The sequence below is a fragment of the Trifolium pratense genome, linkage group LG2 (assembly GCF_020283565.1).
Source record: "Trifolium pratense cultivar HEN17-A07 linkage group LG2, ARS_RC_1.1, whole genome shotgun sequence".
Lineage (NCBI taxonomy): Eukaryota > Viridiplantae > Streptophyta > Magnoliopsida > Fabales > Fabaceae > Trifolium > Trifolium pratense.
In genome coordinates this window covers 55,925,725-55,952,902 of record NC_060060.1, presented here as the reverse complement: position 1 = coordinate 55,952,902, position 27,178 = coordinate 55,925,725, and the positions used below count along the sequence as shown (strand labels likewise).

Genomic DNA, 27,178 nt, shown 5'->3' with positions numbered 1-27,178 from the left:
ATATAGGATTATTATTACTTATTATGGATGGACATGATTACCCTTCTAAGAGCCATGAGATGTATATTCCCTATATTACTTTGTCTCCTGTTAGGTGTAGTTTATTTGAATTCGATCAGTTAACGTGTTGCGCTCTTTACTTGACTATTAGCTCAATTAGAACTAAGATAATGGATACTGATTGGATCACAATAATATATGATCTTCTTGTGAACATTTTTTGCAGTATAAATTTTTCTTGATCATATGTATGTACTGTTGATGATTAATATGTTTGGTTGTTATATACTCATAATATTTTGAGACCACCTTTTAACATGTATGAGTTGGTGATTTGATAAATGTAAAAATGTTATTAGTGGCAGCCGTGAATTTTTAAGAGTCAAATTTATGAGTATTTAGTTTGGAATTTGGAGCTAAATTGTTGAGCATCATTTTTTTAGGCAAAATTACATTGAAGGTCCTTTATCTTATTTTTTGTAACACTTTGGTCCTTTATCTTTTTTTTATAACACTTTGATCCTTTATCTTTTTTTTTGTAACACTATGGTCCTTTATTATTTTTTATTTGTAACATTTAAGTCCTTTATTTTTTATAAATAAATAAGATAAGGACCAAAGTGTTACAAAAAAAGGACTAAAGTGTTACAAATAAAAAAGATAAAGGACCAAAGTGTTACAAATAAAAGATAAAGGACCAAATTGTTACAAAAAAAAGATAAAGGACCAAAGTGTTACAAAAAAATAAGATGAAGGACCTGCAGTGTAATTTTGCCTTTTTTTTATGATAAAGTATAAGAGAATTAAATGTGATATATGGTACATATAATACTTCAGAATCTTCTTAGGAAATTTAAATATTTTGGGATTAAAATATTGAGTATCCCTTATTGATCTTAACTGTTGATCAGAACAGGTAGAAGGCCAGCTGGAAGTCCGTTGAGCAGGTGGTAGGCAGCAGGTCCGAGCAGATGATCCACGGAGGGGGGGGTTGTACCTGCAGGTGCTCCGATGCCTAAGTCAGTAAGGGTAGAGAGCAAAAGAGATACTAGAGAGAAGTTAGAGAGAGAGAGTAATTGCAATAATGAATAGTGTCTACCTTGCTCTCCCAGGAGGAAGAGTATTTATAGCCCCCAGCTCTGGGCCAAAGGTCCTCTTAGTGGGCTGGACTAGCCAAGGCCCATTAAGAGGGACTGCCAAGATATTACCCTTAGATAGTGGGTAGAGTAGTAATTTTACCCTATCTTGGTGGAGAGGTTGTGCCATGCTGACATGGAGGTGGTTGGGCAAGCCATGTGGACTTTGTGAGGGTCTAGGTGGACTAGTCATTAGTCTAGTCCAGAACAGGAGCCCCCCAAGTCGTTGCTCCTAGGCATAGGAGTGATGACTTTAGATGTGTGCCCAAGTGCAGAAGGAAATCTCCTTGCAACCTCTCTTGAACAAAAGTGGACGAGGAAGTTGCTCGTCAAAGCCTTGCTCGTAGCAAGCATCTGCAATGTTTTGCTCGAATCGACTTTTCGAGGATGTTTAATATCTTACTCGTAATTATGGTTACGAGGAAGTATGTGTTGCTCGTATCTCCTGCGAGGAGATATTGCACAAGATGGAATAGTTGCTCGTTGCTATAGCGAAGAGATAACAACGAGAAGTATTGTTGCTCGCGACGATGACGAGGAGATGATTTTCAAGAAAGAATTGTTACTTGTTGATATGTTGCTCGTTGCTCTGGCGAAGAGGTAGCAGCGAGGAAGTTTTATCGCTCGTTGCTATGACGAAGAGGCTAGCAACGAGGCGGCTTTATTGCTCGTTACTATGACGAGGAGGTTAGTAACGAGGAGGACTGTTTGTTGGGAATGTGAAAGGGCGCATTTACTGCTTTGATTTTTACGAGGGAGTGTAAGGACCATTGGATCAAAGCGTCTCTTCACTTTCCTGGCTTGATCTATATAATAGAGGAGAGTGAATTTCATTTTCACTTTTCACTCTCTCTCTTCAATTGTGATTCTGGATATTCTCTCTGAAGTTTCAACTTGCTTGTCAGATCGTTCTTCAGATTTTCTTCATATTCAAGGTAATTCTTCCAAATTTTGTTACTTAGATCCATTTTTTGTTGTTCCTGCCCAGTTTTGGGCGTTTTTATATGGAGAATGTTATGAATTTATGAACATTAGGATGAATGTGCCGGGCACCGTATGAATTTAGTGCCGGGGAGCTTTCCTCCCTTTTGAAACTCTAGGTTAGACAACTAGTGACGGGGAGCCTATCTCCTCGTTTCAAACTTTGGATAGTTTATTAAGTGACGGGGAGCCTATCTCCCCGTTTCAAACTTTAGATAGTTTACATGCCGGGGAGCTTTCCTCCCCTTTTTAACTTAGAGAATTTTGCTGAAAATTTGTTGTTTAAATTTCATGCCGGGGAGCTTACCTCCCCGTCTTTGACTTAGAGAATTTTGCACGAAATTTCGTTGTAAAACTTTAGTGCCGGGGAGCTTACCTCCCCGTTTTGCCTGCCTTACCCTCCTCGGTTTGATTTTGATTGCCATTTGAAAAGGGCTTTGGTCGGGGACAGCGTCCTCGTCCTATCTTGCGCCCTTTCACTTGAATTGCGGTGAAAGGGTGGATTTGATCATCGAATTCACTTTGTTTTTACTGCATTTCAGGTTTTAAAATGTCAGAATCCGAGGAGGTTGTGGAAGTGCAGGGTGCGGAGAAATATACGCTGGTCGACTGTATAACTGATCCTGCACTGGATTGGGTTGCTCCTGAGCCCCGGGGAATAGCTTCGGCGCTTACTCCCGAGGATTCTAAATTGCATACCACTGTCGAGCAGAGGAGAGCAAACGAGCCCAAACACTGGTCGACCCGTCTACCCGGGAAGGATGAACGGGTGTGCTCGTCTTTTGACGGGCATGATTTTGCTATGTACGAGTTCGTCTTTAAAGAGATGGGGCTTAGACTGCCGTTCAGCCCTTTTGCTGCAAGTGTTCTCAAAGCCTTGCAAGTGGCTCCGTCACAGCTGCACCCTAACTCCTGGTCGTTTATAATGGCGTTCGAGCATCTCTGCGTGTATAAAGGTGTTCGTCCCAGCCTTCCCCTCTTTTTTAGGTTCTTCAAAATTCAACGCAAGCCGACGAAGGAAGTAGGACGGGCACCTCGTCAAAACTGGGTTTCGTTGAAGCATCACGAGGATGTCAAACTTTTTAAGATGTTCGTGGACTCCATTAAGGATTTTAAGGAGAGGTATTATATCGTCCGGCTAGAGTCTCCTTCTGCCCGGGAGAGTTTACTGGAACTTGAGGAAGATATAGACGAGCAAGGTATTGCTCGTAAGGATGCCAGCGGGCAAGTCAGACTTCGAGCAGTTCCTAAGTTCCCGTTGAGCTGGTCGTACACCCACTTCCAGAAGGAGCCTAAGGAGTATACAACCGGGGACGCAGATTTGTCTCCCGAGGACAGGGCTGCCTTCGAGAGTTTGAAGGCCTTTGTGGCCGGTTTTACTCCAGGGGTCTGGACGACTCGTAAGGGAGTTATAATAAGGGACGAACACGGGGAGCCGAGGGTCTCTCCTCGCTATATTAATACTAGGACCCTCCTCAAGTGCAAAAATGCCGGGGAGGTTAAATTGTGTTTGGGTATTGTTTCCTTTCTTTTTAACTTAGAAAAATTTCTGTTATTGTTGTATGTATTCCTCGTCCCTTATTAACTTGCTCGTCGTTTGTTTGCAGACGAAATGGAAACCATTGCTGAGCGAATGTTGAAGGCCAAGCAGGATGAGAAGGCGAGCAGATCTGGCCGAGGAAAGAAGAAGATTGTTGGGAGCCCTTCCGTGCAAGTGAGGCCGGGGACCCCTTCCTTGCAGATTGTTGGGAGCTCGGTGGGTGGTTCGGGCACTCCTACCTCAGCTGCCCGGCCTCCTCTAGTGAAGAGGATGAGAGAAGAAGATCCCCCGGTTGAGGAGACGGGCATGGGAGGATGCAGCAAGTTTCCAGTTCCCCGGTGCTATACGGTGGAAAATTTTTTTGAAAAATATCCTCCTGAAGTCTTTGATGCCGAGCGGTCAGCAATTCTTGACCAGGAGCCAGAGGTCCGTAAGCAGCAGCATGCTCGTGACATGGCTGCTGTGGTGCGAATGATCTCGAGCTCCCTTGTCCTTGGTGACGAGCGGGAATCTTTACTCGAGCAGCTGAACAATGCCCAGGCCAGGCACGAGCGGGCCAAAAGTCGGATCAACCAGCTCAAGATTGATGTGGATGATCTCAAGGAGAAGCAGAAACGCTGGGGTGACCAGGTGGAGGAGCACCGTAAAAGGAGAGAGGAGTTGGATGCTGCTCGGGCTGAGATTGAAAGGCTTACTGCTGCTATGGCGCCGGGCGAGAACGAGCACAAGGCTGCCGAGGGCTTGACTACCCGAGCAGACTTGGTCAAGGTGATTGCTCAGTTGTCCCATGACTTTGTAGAGGGCACTGAGTATGCCTTTGAGAATGCCGTGCAGCAGATTAAGTGCCTTAATCCTGATGTGGAATTGGTGACCCGGGGAATGCATGTGAACGGGGAAGTCAAAGATGGCCAGATTGTTATCCCTGCTGGCCTAGACGTCTCTGATGACGAGGAGGTTGATGCTGAAGTGGTGCACGAGGAGGATCATGAAGACGAGCAGGAAGATAGGTGCGAGGAGTAGATGTCCCTGGTTTTTCTATTTGTAATTTGTTTTGTCTTTTTGAATTTTGGGGCCTTTGAGCCATGGTTTGTAATATTGGAACAAGTGGGCTTTTGTCCCCGTCTTTTATTTTTATGACAATTCCGGGCAGGTGCCCGTTTATTTATCTATGCTTGTTTATAACTGCTCGTCTATACCTGCTCGCATGTATGTTTCCTCGTCTTTTGACTTAGAGAATTTTGCACGAAATTTCGTTGTTTTTAAAATTTCAACCGGGGAGCCTCCCCGTCTAATAACTTAGAAAATTTTGAGGAAATTTCGTTGTTTAAAATTTCAACCGGGGAGCCTCCCCGTCTAATAACTTAGAAAATTTTGAGGAAATTTCGTTGTTTAAAATTTCAACCGGGGAGCCTCCCCGTCTAATAACTTAGAAAATTTTGCGAAATTTCGTTGTTTTAAAATTTCAACCGGGGAGGTCTGGTCCCTACTTTTAACTTAGCGAAATTTTATGCTAATTTTTTGCTCAAAATCTGAGCCGGGGAGCTTGTCCCCATTTTAAACTTAACGAAATTTGCTGTTTAAACTTCGTGACGGGGAGTTTCTCTCCCCGTTATTGAGGTGCTCGTCTGGGCATGCTGGTATGCTCATTCGAGCAAGTTGGTGTTTAAACTTCGTGACGGGGAGTTTCTCTCCCCGTTATTGAGGTGCTCGTCTGGGCATGCTGGTATGCTCATTCGAGCAAGTTGGTGTGCTAAGTTTTGCCTGTTTATTTTTATGCCTGTTTTGTATACTTATCATATTTTTGCATGTATGAATGCTGCGCTCGTTGTTATTTTGCCGGGGAGGTTTCCCCTGCTTGATACTGAGCATGTTTTATTGAGGGTAGTCTCCTCTGTTTTGACTTAAACAGTTTAGGGAACTGTATAAGCACTTAGAGTTGTTTCTAAGTTACGCGAATACGAGCACGCTAGTGTACCTTTCTTCGCAACCTGAACCTCCCATCGCGAGCTGGGTGCTAGGTCGTGGCACGGGGACGATGGGCTCGTTTCGAGAGTTATCCTCGTCTAGCAGGAGTTCCATTTCCCTTATGGTGAATTAGTTCCCCTTCTATGGTTTTAGATGAGCACGTGTGCCATGGTGCCCTCCGTTGTTTAAGGTGCTCGATTCGTTGTGTTCTGAAGTGCGAGCAGCCTTTTTTGGTGTGGCAATAACTTAGCTGTAATATTGTTTCAATTTCTGGGCATTCCAAGGTCGAGGAAGTTTCTTTCCTCGAAGGTCCTCGAGATAGTATGCACCATTTTCTGTTTTGTCAATGACGCGGTATGGTCCTTCCCAATTGGGTGCAAGTTTGCCATCCTGGGAGTCTGCATTGCGTCTTAGGACGAGGCTGCCCACCTCGAATTCTCTTTTGATGACTTTGGTGTCATGACGGGCAGCTATTTTCTGCTTCAGGGTGGCCTCTTTTAAGGAAGCTCCCGTTCGAATTTCTTCGACGAGGTCAAGCTCCTCTCGAAGTGCTTCGTCATTTTGCTCCTCGTCTAGAGGTTGCTCAGTCCGACGAGATGGTTCCCCAATCTCTACGGGGATAACTGCCTCCGTTCCATATACCATTCGGAAGGGGGTCTCTCCGGTTGTGGAGTGTGGGGTTGTTCGATAGGCCCAGAGTACATTGTCAAGCTCTTCGACCCATTTCTTTTTGTTTTGGTCGAGTCTTCTTCGTAACCCTCTCAGGATTACTCTGTTGGCTGCTTCAGCTTGCCCGTTGGTTTGGGGGTGCTCGACCGATGTGAAGTGCTGCTTGGTGCCCAGGGCAACAAGGAATGCTTGAAAATCTTTGTCTGTAAACTATGTTCCGTTGTCTGTGACTACCACCTGTGGTATTCCGAATCTAGCTAGCACATTTCTTTTGAAGAAGCGCAGGATTCTGAGTGATGTGATGTCGGAGAGGGGTTCGGCTTCCACCCACTTTGTGAAGTAGTCCACTGCTACTATTAGGTAGCGATTTTGATAAAGTCTTTTGGTAAAAGGACCAAGTAAGTCCATGCCCTACCAGGCGAAGGGCCAGGGGGAAGACAAAGATTTTAGTTCTCGAGGGGGAGCTGAGTGCATATCCCCATGCCTTTGGCATTTGTCACATTTTTTTACGTGGTCTTTGGCGTCCTGTTGCATAGTAGGCCAATAGTACCCTGCTCGTAGAGCTTTCCTGGCAAGTGACCTTCCTCCTAGGTGTTGGGCGTTAATGCCCTCGTGGACTTCGCGCAGGATGTAATCTGTTGTGTCCTCGTCCACACATTTTAGGAGAGGAATGGAAAATCCTCTCCTGTATAATTTTCCATCAAGGATGACATAGGTGCAGGCTCTTCGTCTGACTATAGCTGCTTGTTTCTGGTCGTCAGGGAGAGTTCCGTGCTCGAGGAAGTTGTAAACTGGAGTCATCCAACAGTCTTTGTCGCCAATGACGTTTATGTCCACAACCTTGCTTGGTTTTTCTATGCTTGGACGAGGGAGTATCTCTTGGATGACAGATTTGTTTCCGCCCTTCCTTTTTGTGCTTGCCAGCTTGGACAGGATATCTGCCCTTTTGTTATGCTCGCGGGGAACATGTAATATTTCAACAGAGTTGAATTTGGTGATCTTTTCCTTTACTAACACTAGATATTCAGAGAGGTTATCATTCTTGGTCTGGTACTCTCCTAGTACCTGTGAGGCGACCAGTTGCGAATCTGTGTAGATTTTTATCTCCTTGGCTTGTACGTCCTCGGCCAAACGTAGTCCAGCGAGGAATGCTTCATATTCTGCTTGGTTGTTTGAAGTTGGGAAGGATAGTGCTAAGGACACCTCGATTAGTACGCCATTCTCATTTTCAAGAATGATGCCTGCACCTGCTCCTGTGGCGCTTGATGCTTCGTCCACAAAGATTGTCCATTTATCTGCTCCGTCCACTGTAGGGGAGGAGCTCGTCATCTCTGCGACGAAGTCAGCTAGGACTTGGGCTTTTAGAGCTTTTCTGCTTTCGTAACGAATGTCGAATTCTGAGAGTTCGAGGGACCATTTGAGCATCCTGCCCGCCATATCTGGTCGGCCAAGCAAAGATTTGATTGGTTGGTCTGTTCGGACCACAATTGTATGAGCCAAGAAATAATGTCTTAGTCTCCTCGCAGCATAAACTAGTGCAAGGGCTATTTTTTCAATTTGTTGGTATCTTAGTTCAGGACCCTGCAAGGCTTTGCTCGTAAAATATACTGGTTTCTGCCCTTCGTTTGTCTCACGAATAAGAGCTGCACTTACAGCCTCTGAGGCGACGGAAAGGTACAGGTATAATACCTCCTCGTCATTTGGTCGTGAGAGGACAGGTGGCTCTGATAAGGCCTTTTTCAAATGTTGGAGAGCTTGCTCGCACTCCTCTGTCCATTCGAAGACTGCTTCTTTCTTTAGTAATTTGAAAAAGGGAAGTGCATGTTGTGCTGATTTGGATACAAATCTGGAAAGCGATGTCAGCATTCCATTAAGAGTTTGTATGGACTTCTTATCGCTCGGAGTGGGGAGCTCGGCAAAAGCTCTGCACTTGTCAGGGTTGGCTTCAATTCCTCGCTCGGTTAGGTAAAACCCCAGGAATTTCCCTGCTCGGACCCCGAAGGTGCACTTCTCTGGATTAAATCTCATGTTGTATTTCCTGGCCTGCTCGAACACTTTTCGAAGGTGCACGACATGGTCGAGTTCCTCGGGGGATTTTACGATCATGTCGTCCATGTATACCTCGAGCATGTCTCCTATTTGTCCTCGGAAGACTTTGTTCATCATTCGCTGGTATGTGGCTCCTGCATTTTTGAGACCGAAGGGCATTACGTTGTAGTAATAGTTGCCCGACTCAGTCATGAAAGCTGTTTTTTCTCTATCTGCCACTGCCATTGGAATTTGGTTATAACCTGAATAAGCATCCATAAAAGACAATAATTTAAAGCCAGAAGAATTATCAACAAGTCTATCAATGCAAGGCAAGGGATAAGAGTCTTTAGGGCAAGCCCTGTTAAGATCGGTATAGTCACAACACATCCTCCACTTTCCATTAGATTTTTTGACGAGTACAACGTTGGACAGCCAGGTTGTATACCTGGCCTCCGAAATGAAATTTGCCTCTAAGAGGTCTTTTACACATTTTTCTGCAGCCTCCGATTTCTCAGGAGACTGCCTACGCCTACGTTGTACAATGGGAAGTGCAGTAGGATCAATAGTCAGCTGGTGACATGCTACGTTGGGGTCCAAGCCGGGCATCTCGGAAGCGTGCCAGGCAAACAGATCAGCATTTTCCTTCAAGCAGGCTTCAAGCTGCTTCCTAGCAAGTTCGGGGAGCCCAGTCCCAATCTTCACTGCCCTGCTCGGGTCTTCTCCGAAGGGCATCAGCTCGAACTCCCCGTCTGGAACTGGACGACGGTGCTCTTGGCTTGCCTCGTCGTCTTCCTTCTTCTCTTTGCGGAGCTTCTTCTCATCCTTGTTTTCCTGTTTGGAAAAGCGGCTGTCGAGGTCGATGGAGCTGATTTCTGGCAAGGGCAGGGAAGTTGTTGCCTTGGACTTCTTGGACTCGGGGAGCTGCCCGATATATTCATTTCCTTTGGAGGAGGCATTGAAGACTCTCCTTGCAGCTTCAATGTCTCCATGCAGTGTCGCAACTTGGCCTTTATGAGTATAGTACTTCATCTTGAGGTGGGCAGTTGAAGGGACAGCCATTAAGTCAGCAATAGCTGTCCGGCCCAGGATGCACTGGTAGAGAGAAGGGCAGTCTACTACCAGGAATTTCACTTTGATGGTTTTTGAAGTTTCTTCAGAGCCAACGGTGACTAGCAGGTCTACATAGCCCCATGGCTTAGTTGTTGCTCCATTAAATCCGGAGAGATCAGATCCAAAGTAAGGAGTGAGGTAGGTCTCATCTAGTTGCAGAGTCTTGAAAAGTTGGGAATACATGATATCACAGGAGCTTCCTTGGTCGACCAGTACCCTGCGGACGTCCATATTTGCCATGTCCACTCTGATGAGCAGGGGTATCTGGGAGTTTGCAGTTCCACCGGGCAGCTCTTCCATATAGAAGGCTAAGGGCTTTGATTGCCCTTTCGGTTTATCCAAAGTTGCATTCAGGTTGGAGGAGCCATCTATTAATTCTTCAAATTTTCTCTTGATGGATCCCACAGTTTGTTTGTCAAAACCTCCACCAGAGATAACCATAGCTTGGGCAAGTGCGTCCCATTTGTTCAGTGTGGGAGCAACATAGGTGTCGTCCAAGTAGTCTGGGACAAAGAAGTCTTCAGGTCTGGAGATGGCAAGGGCAACTGGCTTGTGCCCGGATTTTTCTGGTGCAGCTTCTTCAGTGTTGCTGGTCTCAGCAGCTTCTGCCCGGGGAGCATTGCCCCTCTTCACGTATTGTTTGATTTGCCCATTTCTAATCAAAATTTCAATGGCGTCTTTCAATTGGATGCAGTCGTCAGTCAGATGGCCGTAGCCTTTGTGGTACTTGCAGTATTTGCTCTTGTCTTGGCCAGGCTTTAAGGGTTGTTGTCTTGGAAATTTAATTCCTGCTTTAGTGAACTCAGCTGAGTTGCACTCTTTCCAAATTTCTTCCCGAGTTTTACTAAGGGGAGTATAGTTGCTGAATGTGCTGGGAGGTCCACGGGGTTCTCTAGGCCTTTCGCCTCTTCGTCTTCCTCCTCCTCGGCTAGACTGTTCAGCATTTGAACGAGGAGCGGGCTGGTAGATCTGCTCAGCATTTGAACGAGGAGCGGGCTGGTTGTTTCCTGCTCGCCCATAACGGGCAGCATCTGCAGCTTGTTGCTCCTCATATTGGATGTAGGCTTGAGATTTAAGGAGGAGGTCGCTAAAGGTGCGCGGTTTTTCAATTCCCACGGCCCTTGCAAAGTCACTGTTTGGCCTAAGGCCCCTTTGTAGCAGGTATTTCTTCATGTCATCAGTTGTTTCTACCTGGACGGCTTCTCTGTTGAACCTCTCTATGAAACTGCGGAGAGATTCATTATCAGCTTGGAAGATGGCGTCCAGGACTGCCTCAGTCTTTGGTTGCTTGCGGGAAGCAGTGAAGTGCCTGCAGAATTGGTCGGTCAGATCCATCCATGAGATAACGGAGCGAGGAGCTAGGCTGTGGTACCAGGCCATAGCTCCCTTTCTTAGTGTAGTTGGGAAGATTCTGCATCTAATTGCTCCGCTGACCCTTAAGAAGTTCAGGGTAGCATTGACTGATGCGATGTGTTCATCTGGGTCAGTAAGTCCATCATAAGCTGGGAGAGCAGGTGGTCGCTCACATCCCTTTGGAACGGGTGCTTGAAGGATGTCGTGAGATAAAGGGCAGCGGGGATCCTCCTCGTCGCTCTCTTGTGAGTTTAGGGGAGGTGAGCCCTCACGATTAGGAGTAGGGCTCCTGGAGAATTGGTCAGTGTGATGGCTGCGGCTTACTGGCTGCCCTTGTTTGGTAATCAAGCTGAGTCCCTGGGGAGAATGATGACGAGGAGGTGTTCGGTCCACAATTTTTCCTTTTTTCACATTTGGAGAAGATATACCCTCGCGGGGAGGGGAGACATAGTCTCTTTTCTTGCCAGGTTGCTCAATCCTCTCGAGGGCAGGTCGTCGTTGTCTGACAGTTTCTTGACGAGGAGGGGATTGAGAAGTAGGAGTTCTCCTCGGGGGAGAGTTGTTCCTTGAGAATCGCTGATTCCTTTCCAAGCGATCGAGTCTCAGATTCTGCTCGTCCATTCGGCGATTCTGGCCTTGGAGAGCTTCGGTGGTTTGTTTCAGGGCAGCTATGAGTGTTGCTAGTTCAGCATTGGTAACTGAAGCAGCGGACAAGTCGGTCTCTGCTGATTTGCCCTGCTCGGATTGGGGACGCTTCCCTGCCTGCTTCTCAGTCAAGACGACCAAGTCGCCATCCTCAGAAGTCCAGGAAGTTTCCTGCCCGTCTCTAGGGTCTGACTCGGGGAGGGCCTGGAGGTCAGTGATGAGAGCAGGAGACAGGCGGGGAGAAGGTGGAGGAGCAGCGTCCTCAACGTCATTGTTGAAATGAGATGAACTGGCGATGACGAAGAAGCGATTGATTGGTTTTGTTCTTTAGTTTTCTTGTTCGAAATAAAGAAGGGGAGAACTCAGCTCCCCACAGTCGGCGCCACTGATCTTAACTGTTGATCAGAACAGGTAGAAGGCCAGCTGGAAGTCCGTTGAGCAGGTGGTAGGCAGCAGGTCCGAGCAGATGATCCACGGAGGGGGGGTTGTACCTGCAGGTGCTCCGATGCCTAAGTCAGTAAGGGTAGAGAGCAAAAGAGATACTAGAGAGAAGTTAGAGAGAGAGAGTAATTGCAATAATGAATAGTGTCTACCTTGCTCTCCCAGGAGGGAGAGTATTTATAGCCCCCAGCTCTGGGCCAAAGGTCCTCTTAGTGGGCTGGACTAGCCAAGGCTCATTAAGAGGGACTGCCAAGATATTACCCTTAGATAGTGGGTAGAGTAGTAATTTTACCCTATCTTGGTGGAGAGGTTGTGCCATGCTGACATGGAGGTGGTTGGGCAAGCCATGTGGACTTTGTGAGGGTCTAGGTGGACTAGTCATTAGTCTAGTCCAGAACACTTATGATCATAATGCTATACTTGAGTAAAGATATTTGAGAGATATCATAAAATATTATATGGTATATTGTGAATTAACCATTGCATTAAAATAATACAACAATGTTTTATAAATTTAGTTATATGAAATTAAATATTTAAGTTGATTTAATTTATCCAATGTAGAGTGTGGTCACTTGAATATTATCCAAGTAGACTTGTGTGATAAATCTCTGCATAGAGTTATATTTATTCGATGTGAAGGTTTGTCGTTTGAAAATATTTTAAGTAGACTTGTATAACAAATTTATAATTGGATATTAGCCAATGAGATAAATCTATATGTAGATTTATTTTGTTGATGAATAAGTTGTCGCTTAGTGGCCATCTAAGTAGACTTGTATAAACTTATTGTGAAAATTGAGTTTACTTTTTAGACTCAAGAAAATATGAGATTAATTGACTTTGAGACGTCTTAGTCAATATTTGTGAATTTAGCGGATCCGGATACTAAACCCCTAGGAAGAAAATTGATAGGAATGGACTATGCCACTGAAAAACGACAAGTAATGGGAACCCAACCTTTGTGATTGGAGATCCCATGAAGAAGGTTCATATGGGAAAAACAAGTTATTTGTTAGTTATGTTAGCACTAAAATTTTGTCTATTTCCTATGTGTTATGATAATGGCTATGAGAAGTGCTAAATTAAAATTAATTTGAGGGGTAAGCTTAAGGCTTTTAATGATTACCATAAGCCCTTCTGGGTGGTGTATGGTTGTAGCATACGCTAGATGGAATCACCTATATGAGTGTCAGGTGGGACCTCTTGCATGAGACCGTGGCGGGTCTCTAGAGCACTCATGAAAACCAGACACGCGCACGGCCTAAATGCGCAACACCGCGTAACACGAGAATTGTGGGGGTGTGATGCGGGTGGTAGACCGCTAACACACGTCAAATGTCTTTGGTTCATATAGCTTGCTACACCAATTTCACTGTGTGTTAAGTCTATCATTCTAGCACTGGTTCATATAGCTTGCTACACCAGTTTGATGCGTCACACTCAAAAGTAACTCAGACAATGTTTTAAAACAATTTTAATTTGTCATTCTTTAATTTAAACTTTTGAAATATGTGGGGGATTGTTGGATATTTTGGATATTTCAAAAGTAAAATATTTTGCATTTTATTGTGATCCAATTAATTAATTTTTATTTGAGGAACTCTATTTTAAATGATTAAAAATTAATGGGGCAATGCAACTTATTTTCACATGTTTTTCTTTTATTGCTATTTTAACTCAAAGTAATTGTACCTATTTACTTGCTATTGGACGGTTACACAATCCTAATTATTAGCATTTGTGGTTTTGCAAGTTAAAATATTTTAGTTAATTGCTTATAAGAAAGAAAACAACATCAGAATGAAAGTGGGGTTTTTCATGTGTGATACATTCAAGATTATATCAAGTATCAAAATACTTGATCGTGAAAACAAAAGGTTTTGAGAAAAATATTGTATATTATTATAAGTTTCGATGCTTTAGCCTTTTTCATTATGTGAAGTGTCTGAGTTACCAATCTTGTTGATATTCTCGTGTCTTGATAGCCTCGGCATATTTATCGTCGAGAAGAACCGGTTGTATTCTGGGGGAGTTGCGCAATATTTGCGGATAATTCCTTAGTTCAGTGATTACACGCCTCCGGTTATTTGTTTTTCAGTCATCCGCGCCAACAAATTCATCTCATACTCTCCTACCAACAATCAACTGGTCCCTTTTTAAGAAAAAAATAATAAATTGGTTTAAGAAGTAAGAGTCTTAAACTTTTTAATCAAATAGTCATTTCTAATTTTTACGTATGGAGAAAATTTAATTAGAAGAGAAAAATTCACCTTGTGTATCATATATATTTTTCGATAGAGATTAATTACTTTTTTTTTGTCAAGTAGTCTAGTGTCTAGAATTTCACCTTTTAAAGGAGAACAAGAGGGAGCACTAGGATTCGAACTCCGATCTTTATAATAATTTACGATGTCCTTATCAGTTGAGCTATGCTTACCGGGACGATAGAGATTAATTACTGTTAGAGGATAGTGAAAACTTTATAGCACTAATATAGTAATTGAAAAATATAAGTTAACAAATAGTACTAATTTTTTTAAGAATGAGTCCTTTAGTGACAGAAGCAGTACTATTTGCTAACGGGCTATACCGGTTAACAACAGAAGCAGTAATGCAGCAGTACTACTTGTAAAGCCAAATAAAATTCATTTATAGATTATTTTAAGCACAAGTTGTCCTTGCTAACCAAATTAAGTTAAAAGTAATAATGTCCTTGCAAGAAAAGTACATCTCTTCTGTGTAATAAATTGACACATCACGTTCTTGTTCTGATTTTTTCCACAATTTTTAAACGAAATGAAATAAATTATAAATTTTCATTATTTTTGACCAAAAAAAGATGCATTAAAAATAAAATATATTTCATGCCATGTTCTCTTTCTGTGTGTTCCTTTATATTGTAGATGGATAAGGATTTATGTTTAATTGTAGGAATTTTTTTTCGATGTTATTTCTTCCCACCTCCCGTGAATCTTTTATACCTCCTAATATTTCAATTTTGCTCTTGCAAAAAAATTCGGTTTGCAGAAACCGAATTTTTACTAGTGTAAATTTAGAGTAAATTTCGGTTTTTAGAAACCGAAATTTATTTTCAAGAAAAAAAAAAACTTTGGTTTCTACGTGTAAAAGTCACTAGAAGGGAAATGAATTGAGAATGAATTTAGACAATTAATATGACTTGACTATATGGGATATGAGAATGATTTGGTGATTGGGGTTAAGGAAGTTAAAGAAATCAAAAGTTTGATCCCACTCTTGGCATAAAATATATCCACACCAACATGTAATTCTTCCATTTTTCCTCCACAACTTTTTTCAAGTCTTTGTTCATGAACCAAACATGTCTCAATCATTCTGATTAGTCAATAGTATTACAATACAGTGACAACAAACAACAACGTATCAACAACATTAACACTAAGAAACTATAATTTAAGTTAAGAATATAATCCCAACTACCAAATAAAAGCTATAATTATTAATGTAGAGATAGATATAAAATTTAAATCAAGTCGTGAATATTATTAAATTTAAGCATGACATGACATTAATGTGTTAAAGGAAAATATTGACTGTGAGTAGATTAAGACAAAAGAGGTTACGGCTTATGATTGCTTCTTCAACTAGTTAATACTATAGTGACATGAACAATATATCTTTCTCACTACAAAAGCCAAAACTTGAAACTTGCATAAAATATATTTTCACTTCAATTCAGTTTCTTTTGGCATGAATTTAATTTCAAAGTTGTTATATTTGGTGGGTCAGTAAATCAGAGATTGAGTCTCAGTCCCACCCTCATCATTCATTTTATAACAAAGGAACGATTTCGTTGACCAGTGCACAAATGTTAATATTTGTTGTAGAATCACACACTAGTGTTTGATCCTGAATTGAGAAATGCATCACTATTGTCTAATCTTAATGTAGAGTGAACCAGAAAAGGCATTAGCCTTACTTATTACTCCACTTTGATCAAACAATCCAAAGAACGACTCGACACACATGGACACAAATTACAATCATACAAAGGAGTTCAAGATGTACTATACTCTCTTAGAATAGCAATTAATTTTGAAAGAGGAAGATAGCAATCACATCTCATGATATATTACTTAAATATGTTTCATATTTTACATTTGTTTGTTATAACATACAAAGCGATAAAAAATACATACAAGCATGAGAAACATGAGGGACTGTGGCTTTCATTATAGCCCTTGACTCTCTTGAAAGATCAATGAACATCTAAATTGGCTACATATTTTTCCGGTAGAACAAAGAGGACGGAAAAGATATTTACTTGGATGTGTTTGGCGTAGATACTAAACCCGTTCTAGCTACTAGGCACTAGGCACCATCAATGTGGGCCTGAAATACAATTAATCAGCAAAACTCATGTAATCTACACAAAACCTCTGAATAAATAGGATCAGCTCCTTTGATTGCCCTGTTATAAAGAAAAAACCACAAGTTAGAACCATTTTCCAAGCCTCAATCACAGGAGACGGTGCAAAATTTGTCATGCATTACCTGTAATAGGATGCAAATATACAAATCATTTTTGTGAGCATCTCTATGTATCTTCTCCATAACTTTGACAGACCAGGAAAAAGGATAAACATTACTTATAGATGAAGTAACCCTGAATCTTGAAATTATTCTACAGACCCCCTTTTATGTTATCTAGACCATGCACACCGACTAAGTGAAACATCAATAACATTGTACAAAAATTTGGCCTTGCTAAATTTACCTTCATAGAAATCCTTGGAGGAAAAATAGATGTGGTCTAAGTTGAAAACTCTTGAGAGAATTATCTACTTTTAATGCACAATGCATTCAAATGATTATTATAACAATAATTCTTGGGATTCCATTGGAGATGTCCAATGTCGTAAAAGTGCTTCTACAGTTAACCTTCGAGTTGCACTGAGCATTGAGATGAAAAACCGACAGCCATCAATTTTGTATTCTTCCAGAGGATTTCTATGGCCGAAGCTCCTAACATTCACCTGCCAGAACTCAGATAAGCCTTTGGTGGTTAACAAAGCCAAAAAGATTCATCAGAGCAAAAGGAAAAATTACCGCAGAGCTAAGCCTATTCATGTTTACAAGATGATCTCTCCAGAAACAGTCAAGACTTTTCAAAAGAACAGCTCTCTGTTGTTAACAAAATATTAAAAATAATAAATACTCAATTTTATAAAAGAAAGAGAAACCGAAAACTCTGAAGAAATGAGTAAACAAGAAACAATTAGAATACAATAAGCAAAAACAAATCATAAAAAACCAATGCACATGCTTGGTATCAAAGCATAATTTACCATTTGGACACTATAAATCAAAGGTTCTCCACAGTAAAAAGGAGCACCATATTCATATCCTAATCCCCTTAAATCAATAGAGAGGGAGAGGGGAATTTCCCAAAAATTGGGATAAGGATAACTATACTCATTACTATGTAAGACAGAAGAAATGCATCATATAATCATTTTGCCACAGTAAAAAAATTCGATCATAATTTTGTACATTACTATTACCCAGTGATTGTTAACTAGCATGATTTCATTGTGTTCGAGTGTGGATGTTCTGTGGAACTGGAAAATCTGTATATCATATTGAAGCCACAAATGGTGTAAAACCTTAAGCACGCCCAGTTCATTTCCTCTTATCTTCAGATGAAATATGGTCAATATCTCTTAGTTCCAGACATGGAAACACACTTTTATGTTTGTACTTGATTTGAATTCTTGGATGCAATTATAATGTGAAGTGAAATTATTATCATCTGATACTAACACTAGTTTTGCAGATTTGAAGCTATTCTTGACATTTGTAAATATAGAAAAGGCAGTCATTAAGAAAAAAGCAGTTGAATAGAATGTCGGACCTCAATCTCTTTTACATGTCTCTCATCATAACCAGACTCTTCAACAACATCTAAATACGAAGCAATTAGAAAATCTCCAAGATACTTGCGAAGGAGATTAGAAGTCGTCCGATACTTCCCGTTCCTACATTACACATACAGTCAATAAGTTTTCAAATGCTATCAAATTATATATGTGTATGTGTCTATATATATATATATATATATAGTAAAACAATGAACTCAGTCAACTAACTCAATTAAATCATCGGTGCAAATTGCAAGCCATCGTTTTAATGAAGAGCTCTTCCTGCGAATACCCCTGAAAGCATTTGGAGGTGCTGGCAAATTTGGAAGGCAAAAGTTGACAACATCAACTGAATTCACTTCATTCAGTTGCCCTAGTGAATTTAGTAAAGCGTCATCATTAATCCCTCCTAATGATTCTGCTAAAATCCATATGAGCATATTAATAATGATAGTATAAGCTGAGTAGCCAAAACGAGAAAATGAAGAGAATAACATATTTGCACAGATGGAATTGAAGGACTACCATGCAACAGCTTTCCACCAATTGTCTTGAACTCTTTCAAGAGGTTACTCAAACTCCAACTACGAGGATGCTACAAAACCCATACAAAGCAATAAATAAGAGGATTTGGTGATAGAAAAAAAAAAAACATTTCTGGAGGGAATGAACCACCTTCAATGGATCAATGTTACTAAAGACAATCTCATCCACCACTGCTTGCATGTACCTATGAGCAGTACAAGTAAATATATAAGAGATATATAAACAAACAAACAGAAGTAGAAGAGGACATATAACTATAAAATAATACACCTGGATCATGAAAAATGGACGAAAACCAATTACTCTAACTGAAATTGCATACAGGTAAGGGCAAATATTATGTTAGAAATCTGTATCTAGGTCCAGTGTAACGTGTAAATGTAAATATAGTACAAATGGAAACCCAGTGCCATAAAGCTCCTGCCGTGGTGGGGTCCAAGAAAGGGTTGGATCATTGTATATGTGTTGTAGGCAAGCCTTGTTTTGCACGCATTTGCAACAGGCTTGTTCCACAGTTTGAACCTAAGAGCTCCTATTCTCATGACAAAAGTTTCAACTGATGTGCTAAGGCTCCTCTTATAGATAAAAGTTTCAACTGATATGCTAAGACTCGTCTTATATCATGTAAATGTAATAATAGGAACATGTTTCTTTGTATTATTACATTCATTAGATGAATCTCAAGTCTCTGGTGTGATTGAGAGGTAGGATTTTCAGCATATATATAATATACATCTATAAAAAAAAAATATTTATACTGGGTGTGCAATCTTTCATGCTAAATATAAACCACTAAAGGCCGACCCATGTAAAGAAAAATGCCTGACATTAAATGAAGCATTTACGTGACTACATGTTAGGCACATCAAATTTTATCCTCAAGCCTCCACAAGAATATAATATTTGGCAACAAAGACATTTTTTACTTGCATGTCTTGAAATTTTTTATCCATATGGACTTCATTGTATAACCGCACACCTTTTGGGCTACTTATTGACAGTAAAAAATCCGTGACTTGAAAAACCCGGCTATTCAGTGCACATTTCTAGATAAATCCACATATGGTGCAGCTCATTATAACAGTGTCTAATCAATCCACACAAGTTAAAATTTATACAACGTACAGTATTAATTATGGGAGGAAAATTCTCCTAAATTAGACTTAATTGATACTAATCGCCTGTGAAGCGGTAACAGGTAATATTATTGACTATACATATGCAAAAATTTAGCAATTAATTCTAACAGGCACGGAATTCAATGGCACTCACTGCAATATATGTTGGGAACAGCTTTCGTCATCTCCTGTTAAGATTAACTGCCTTAGATCATAAACATGTTTTCGTTGCACCTGATTAAATATAAAAAAGTCAAGCAATTAGTTTATAGAGATTATTTGCAGAATTGAAGATAAAGTCCAAGAGTTCAATTATTAAAAGACAATATGCCTATGTTTTCCTATACCATTTTTCTATATATACAAAGGCAACTAGATTGAGGGATAATGCCATTGTAAGTCATGGAAGAACCAAAACAATGAAAATATTCTTTAGTCACTATGCAAAATGTGGGGAATTGTTCTCTGAATTGATTTCTTATTTTTGAACAGAAGTTCTAGAAGATATTGAACAGCTTCAACTGAATTTTCATTAAAAAACATCCAAGTACATCTTGAGAAATCCTCAAAAAGGTATTATAAATTATAATACTTATATCCTAAGATAGAAGGAACACAACTAGGACTCCAAGCATCAAATTGAACGACCACAATAAGAAAATAGCTCGATTATTAATACTGTTAGAAGTCCCACATTGGCTAGAGATATGGTCAAGATAGCCTTTATAAGTGTAGTGCAAACCTCAACTCTCAAGCTAGCTTTTGTGGTTGAGTATAGGCCTCTAAAATTCTAATATGGTACCAGAGCCTCTCCACGATCCTTTGGGCCACCTGTTATCAGGTTTCCGTTATCAGACCACCTACCGTTTATATCCACGCACCAAGCCGGTTTTGTAAGGATGAGTTAGGCCCAATACTCAATTTTAATGCTTCGGATAAACCCTATAACCAATATTGGATACTGGATTCTGGAGCCACCGACCACATGACACCCTTACCCACACAATTTTCCACTTATTCACCTTGTCTCAGTAACAAGAAAATATCCACAGCAGATGGTACCCTTTTAACTGTAGCAGGTGAAGGAGATATCCAAATAAGTCCATCTATAATCCTACGAAATGTCCTTCACATTCCCAAATTGTCTACTAGCCTAATTTCCATACAAAAACTCACCAAAAATCTATCATGTAATGCTATTTTTTATGACAATGCTTGTGTTTTTCAAGATAAGCATTCGGGGAGGACAATTGGAAATGCGAGAGAATGGAATAGTCTTTATTACTTGGATAACCAAAATCTCCCCCCAAATCCACTCAACAACAACAACTCACTTTTTTCGGAATCAATTAAGACCAACAAGGAGAAGGTCTTTCTATACCACCGTCGCCTTGGTCATCCTTCATTTAGAGTCATGAAACAAATATTTCCTTCCTTTTTTTAAAAATTTAGATGTTGAGAGTCTTTGTTGTGAGGTGTGTGAACTTGCTATGTGCCTCTTTCCCGGTCAGTAACAAAGTGAGTACTTCTCCATTTTATTTAATTCATACTGATGTGTGGGGTCCTTCTAATGTTCCAAATATATCGGGTGCTCGATGGTTTGTAACCTTCATCGATGATTGCACTCGGGTTACATGGGTCTACTTACTAAGACAAAAGTCCGAGGTTACCTCTGTGTTTCTACATTTCTTCTCATTGGTAAAAAACCAGTTTGGAGTGAGTATTAAGAGGGTCAGGTCTGATAATGCCAAAGATGTTGGAATATATTTAGTTTCCTAATTTGTTATTTCTAGAAGATTCTAAACATATCATTATTTCCTTTTATTTCTCCTAAAATCAAGGAGATAGCCAGTTGTACTTTTATTATAAATACCAGCCTTGAGCTGAGGAATAAATATAAAGCATTCTCACATATTTTTAACATGGTATCACGAGACCTAGGTTAGGGTTAGAGTGCTACTGTAAAGCTTTCCACAACTAGAGTGCCCGTTCTTTTACCCGACCCATTCCCATACCCGTTTAGCCTCTCATGGCCGACTACAACAAGTGGCCTTCCCTAGGCCAGGCCTATACCGGATCCTCGGTCAATAACGATGGCCAACCTGCAAGTGCTGGCCGCGGAAACAGAGGAGGTGGCCGCGTAGACGGAGCTGGCCGCGGAGACGGTGGTGGCCGTGGTGGTGGGATACCAGACTTCGGAAAGATACCAGACTTTATCGCTAACAGTAGCGGTAATGGCGGATACAACGAAAACAGGAATAAAACTGTTTATGGTGACAGAGATTTCAACACAGGCTTCAAAGACAAGGAGGGTTCCTCCCTTAAGGTCGATATTCCTAAGATGAACGGGAATAACTATAATCAATGGGCCCAAACTGTTCGCTTGGTATTGGATGGCAAAGGAAAACTTGGTTTTTTGACGGGAGCATTCGCTGAACCGGCACAAGGAGACCCACTTCACCAACAATGGAAGTCTGAAAACTCCATGATTATTGCTTGGTTAGTAAGCACTATGGAAACTGGCATAGGCAAGCCTTACATGTTTTTGCCTTCAGCAAAGGATGTGTGGGAAGCTGTTAAGGAAACATACTCTGATATCCAAAACGCCTCTCAAATCTTTGGTTTAAAGTCACGATTATGGCATGCTAAGCAAGGTGACCGGAATGTAACTACTTATTACAATGAGTTGCTGACCTTGTGGCAAAAGTTGGATCTTTGTTATGATGACAATTGGAAATGCGCAGAAGATAGTGTTTTATTTCTAAAGAGGCAAGAAAATGATCGTGTGTTCATGTTTCTCGCTGGGCTGAATAAAGACCTTGATGAGGTAAGAGGTCGAGTTTTGGGAAAGGTTCCATTGCCAACTCTTCGTGAGACTTTTGCAGAAATAAAAAGGGAGGAGGCACGCCAAGGAATTATGATGGGCAAGACACCTCGCAGCTCTGAATCTGAAGGCTCAGCTTTGGTAACTAGAAACCCCTACGAAGGAAAAAAACCAGACGAAGTTCCTCGATGTGATTACTGCAACCGCGAATGGCATACGCGTGAAGATTGTTGGAAGCTCAAAGGCAAACCTCCTAACTGGACTCCTAATTGGAAGAAGAAGAAAGGTGGTCATGCATTCCAAGCAAGTAATTCTGATCAAAGACAACAATCTATTTAAACTCGGGGTCCATTCACTACGGAACAACTAGAGAAACTGTTCAAACTCCTCGAGTTTCAAACTCCCTCTTGCTCTGTAGCAACAAAAGGTAACTCTGTTTTTCTTAGTGTCAGTCCCAATCATACTTGGATAGTAGATTCAGGTGCCTCTGATCACATGACAGGTGAATCCACTTTGTTCTCTTCATATAGTCCATGTGCAGGTAATCAAAAAATAAAAGTCGCAGATGGCTCTTTTTCACCCATTGCCGGCAAAGGGTCAGTTGTGTTGTCTCCAATGTTAACTCTTAAAAATGTCCTTCATGTTCCCAACTTGTCCTGTAGTCTAATGTCCGTTAGTAAGTTAGCCCAAGATATAAATTGTCAAACTAATTTTTTCCGATCTCATTGTGTCTTTCAGGATTTGAACTCGGGAAAGATGATTGGCAGCACTGAGGAGAGTGGAGGACTCTACTACTTTGACATTGGATCTGCATCACAACTACCTTCTGAAACAATAAGTTCCTGCTTTGAGTCTTTTTCTGTTTTGAATAATCATGATGACAATATTATGTTATGGCATTTACGATTAGGTCATCCTAGTTTTCCCTATTTAAAACACTTGTTTCCAAAGTTATTTCGTAATAAGGATATTTCTTTGTTTAAATGTGAAGCATGTGAATTTGCGAAACATCATCGTTCCCATTTTGCAATACAGCCTTACAAACCATCAAAACCTTTTTCAATTATTCACAGTGATGTTTGGGGCCCTAACCGTACAAGTACACTATCTCTTAAGAAATGGTTTATCACCTTTATCGATGACCATTCAAGGGTATGTTGGGTGTACTTGTTAAAGGGGAAATCTGATGTTTGTCAGGCTGTAAAAGATTTTTGTACAATGGTGCAAAACCAATATCAAACTAATATTCAAGTCTTTAGAAGTGATAATGGCAAAGAATACTTTAACACTAATTTGAGTGATTTTTTTCTTAAAAATGGAATTATACATCAAAGTTCATGTCCTAATACTCCCCAACAAAATGGAGTTGCAGAAAGAAAAAATAGACATTTATTGGAGGTAGCTAGAGCTTTACTTTTCTCAAGTAAAGTACCAAACTATTTGTGGGGTGAAGCGGTTTTGACTGCTGCCTATTTAATTAACAGAATGCCTTCAAAAGTTCTCAATTTTCAAACTCCAATTGATACTTTCAAAGAATGTTTTCCTAGTACTCGTGTTTCAAATGATTTGACATTAAAATTTTTTGGTTGCACAATCTTTGTACATGAACATAAGAATGTTGGAAAACTCGAACCACGTGCTATAAAATGTGTTTTTGTTGGATACTCCCCAACCCAGAAGGGATATAAATGTTTTGATCCAAAAAACAAGAAAATGTATGTCACTATGGACGTTACATTTTTTGAAAACAAATATTTTTTTTATGATACTCATCTTCAGGGGGGAATTTAAAGCAAGACTCGTTTCAAACCGAGGACATGAGTTTTTTTAATAATTTATCTTTGCCTGAATCAGAAAGTTCCAAGACTTACAGTTTTGCACCAACAGAAAATGGCCATGATTCTTTATCCGAGCCTACTCCTGTTATGAGTAAGGAACTTGGTGAATCTGAGCCTACATTTTCTCATGAAGAAAACCATGAGAATTTTCAAAGTAATAATGATGATCTAATTGAAATGCCACAAAGTAGTGAGTCATCTAAAGAGAATAGGTTTGAAGCAGAAAACAACATTTGGAAAGGAAATGTTTTTGTGAGAAAGAATCACAAAGGAAGTGATGAGTCCACATCTCAACAGTGTCATGAATCTGAACCGGGGAATGATCAACCTCCTAAAAACCGAAAAGGTAAGTCTATCTCTGTTTCTGAGAGTCGTATCTTGTATCCCGATATAGATGATCCAGTTGCTGTTAGAAAACCTGTTAGATCTTGCACTAAACATCCCTTGTCTAATTTCATATCATATTCAAAATTGTCTTCATCATTTTCTGTTTTCACCTCAAAATTGTCTAGTGTAGAAATTCCAAAAAATGTACAGGTTGCTCTAGAAGTTCCAAAGTGGAGGGAAGTTGTACTTGAGGAGATGAAAGCCCTTGAAAAGAACAAAACTTGGAGTGTTATGACACTACCAGATGGGAAGAAGACGGTTGGATGCAAATGGGTGTTTACTGTGAAGTATAATTCAAATGGGTCAATTGAAAGGTATAAGGCTCGATTGGTAGCTAAGGGGTTTACTCAGACCTATGGTATAGACTACTCAGAGACATTTGCTCCTGTTGCTAAATTGAATACTGTTAGAATTCTCTTATCTGTTGCAGCTAACCTGGATTGGCCCCTACATCAGTTAGATGTTAAGAATGCCTTTCTCAATGGTGATTTAGAAGAAGAAGTATATATGGACATTCCTCCTGGTTTTGAAGACAGGTTTGGATCAAATGTATGCAAACTAAATAAGTCTTTGTATGGATTAAAGCAATCTCCTAGAGCTTGGTTTGAAAAATTCACTCAGTCCATGAAGAAACAAGGGTACGTTCAAGGGCAGGCTGACCACACCTTGTTCACAAAGTTCTCCCAAGATGGGAAAGTAGCTGTCCTGATTGTTTATGTCGATGATATTGTTCTTACCGGAAATGATACAGTTGAAATGGGAAGAGTAAAAGAGAAATTAGCAGCAGACTTTGAAATCAAGGACTTGGGATCCATGAGATATTTTCTTGGTATGGAGGTTGCTCGATCAAAAGATGGTATTGTTGTTTCCCAGCAGAAATACATCATAGATTTATTGAAAGAAACGGGAATGAGTGGATGTCGACCGGCAGATACCCCATGGATCCTAATGCAAAACTTTGGGAAAAAAGGTAATGTTCCTGTTGATACCGGAAGATACCAGAGATTGGTTGGGAAATTGATTTATCTGTCACACACCAGACCAGACATTGCTTTCTCAGTTAGTGTAGTAAGCCAGTTTATGCATTCTCCTTTTGAGGAACATCTTGAGGCAGTCTATAGGATATTGAGATATTTAAAGGCAACTCCCGGAAAAGGATTATTTTTCAGGAAGACTAATGAAAGAAATGTGTCTATCTTCACCGATGCTGATTGGGCAGGTTCGATTACTGATAGAAGATCAACTTCTGGATATTGTGCCTATGTTTGGGGTAATCTTGTGACATGGAGGAGCAAGAAACAAGGAGTTGTAGCAAGAAGTAGTGCATAAGCTGAGTTTAGAGCTATGGCTCAAGGTATATGTGAAGGATTATGGATCCATAGAGTCTTAGAAGAACTTAAGATGAAAATTGAGCTTCCGTTGAAATTGTACTCTGACAGTAAAGCTGCCATTAGCATAACTCATAACCCTGTTCAACATGACAGAACCAAGCATATTGAGATTGATCGACATTTCATAAAAGAGAAGTTAGATGCTGGAATCATATGTTTACCTTTTGTAACTTCAAGTCAACAAACTGCAGATATCTTAACCAAAAGTTTGGCAAGACCCACCTTTGAGCATTTGATAGGCAAGTTGGGCATGACAGATATCTATGCACCAACTTGAGGGGGGGTGTTGGAATATATTTAGTTTCCTAATTTGTTATTTCTAGAAGATTCTAAACATATCATTATTTCCTTTTATTTCTCCTAAAATCAAGGAGATAGCCAGTTGTACTTTTATTATAAATACCAGCCTTGAGCTGAGGAATAAATATAAAGCATTCTCACATATTTTTAACAAAAGATTACTTCAATCAAGGACTTAATTCCTTTTGTCAAAAAGAGGGTATTATTCATGAGTCCTCTTGTGTCAAAACACCCCAACAAAATGGGATTGCTGAGAGAAAAAACAGGCATTTGTTAGATCAAACACGTGTTATATTATTCCAAAATAAGGTTCCCAAGAAGTATTGGGGAGAGGCGGTTTTAACCGCATCGTATCTCATAAATCGTTTACCTTAGAGTGTCCTTGCCTCTAAAACTCCTATGGAGGTTCTATCCTCATTTTATCCTGATGTGTCCACCTCTTGTAATCTCATTCCTAGAATATTTGGGTGTAAGTCGTTCGTCCATATCCATAGTGATGGTAGAGGGAAACTTGATCCTAGAGCCTTAAAGTGTGTCTTTATAGGGTATTCTTCCACCCAAAAGGGTTACAAATGTTATCATCCACCGTCTAATAAATTCTTTGTCTCTCGAGATGTCACCTTTCATGAACAAGAAAGTTACTTCGCTCAAACTCATCTTCACGGGGAGAACACAAGTAAGGAAGATGAGTCTCTTATACTTCCTGACCTTAATCTCGGACCAGAAGTTGAGGCTGAAACTAAAAGTGACAATGTTGAGACTGAAATTGATCCTAAAAATGTTGAAACTAGAGGTGACAATGTTGAGACTGAAATTGATTCCGAAAAAGATGGAAATGTTGGTGTCTATGTAGCATGGGTACTCCTAAAATGGTGAAGTACCCGTACCGGGTACGTATCAGTACCGGATACTCCATGGTACTCGTATGGTACGCACCGATTCCGTACCCATTTTTATTTGGTTGATTTATGATGATGAATAGGGAAAAAACATATTGGCT

At 40.5% G+C, this 27,178-nt stretch overlaps 1 protein-coding gene across 7 annotated transcripts in view; it reads right to left on the bottom strand.

Annotated features, from left to right (window-relative positions):
* Positions 1-15,962: 15,962 nt before the first annotated feature.
* Positions 15,963-27,178, bottom strand: part of LOC123911047 (protein translocase subunit SECA2, chloroplastic) — a 36,582-nt gene continuing 25,366 nt past the window's right edge. For 2 of the 7 annotated variants that reach the window (XM_045962372.1, XM_045962369.1), the window contains 8 exons: positions 19,593-19,672; positions 18,450-18,504; positions 18,300-18,369; positions 18,003-18,192; positions 17,768-17,891; positions 16,963-17,037; positions 16,408-16,889; positions 15,963-16,324 (listed from right to left, as the gene is read on the bottom strand). In XM_045962372.1, coding sequence (XP_045818328.1) covers positions 16,728-16,889; positions 16,963-17,037; positions 17,768-17,891; positions 18,003-18,192; positions 18,300-18,369; positions 18,450-18,504; positions 19,593-19,672 — 756 coding nt within the window. In that variant the 3' untranslated portion in view covers positions 15,963-16,324; positions 16,408-16,727. Of the gene's footprint in view, positions 16,325-16,407; positions 16,890-16,962; positions 17,038-17,767; positions 17,892-18,002; positions 18,196-18,299; positions 18,370-18,449; positions 18,505-19,592; positions 19,673-27,178 lie in introns of all 7 variants that reach the window. The other 5 variants (XM_045962367.1, XM_045962370.1, XM_045962366.1 and 2 more) reach the window with 5 other exon arrangements.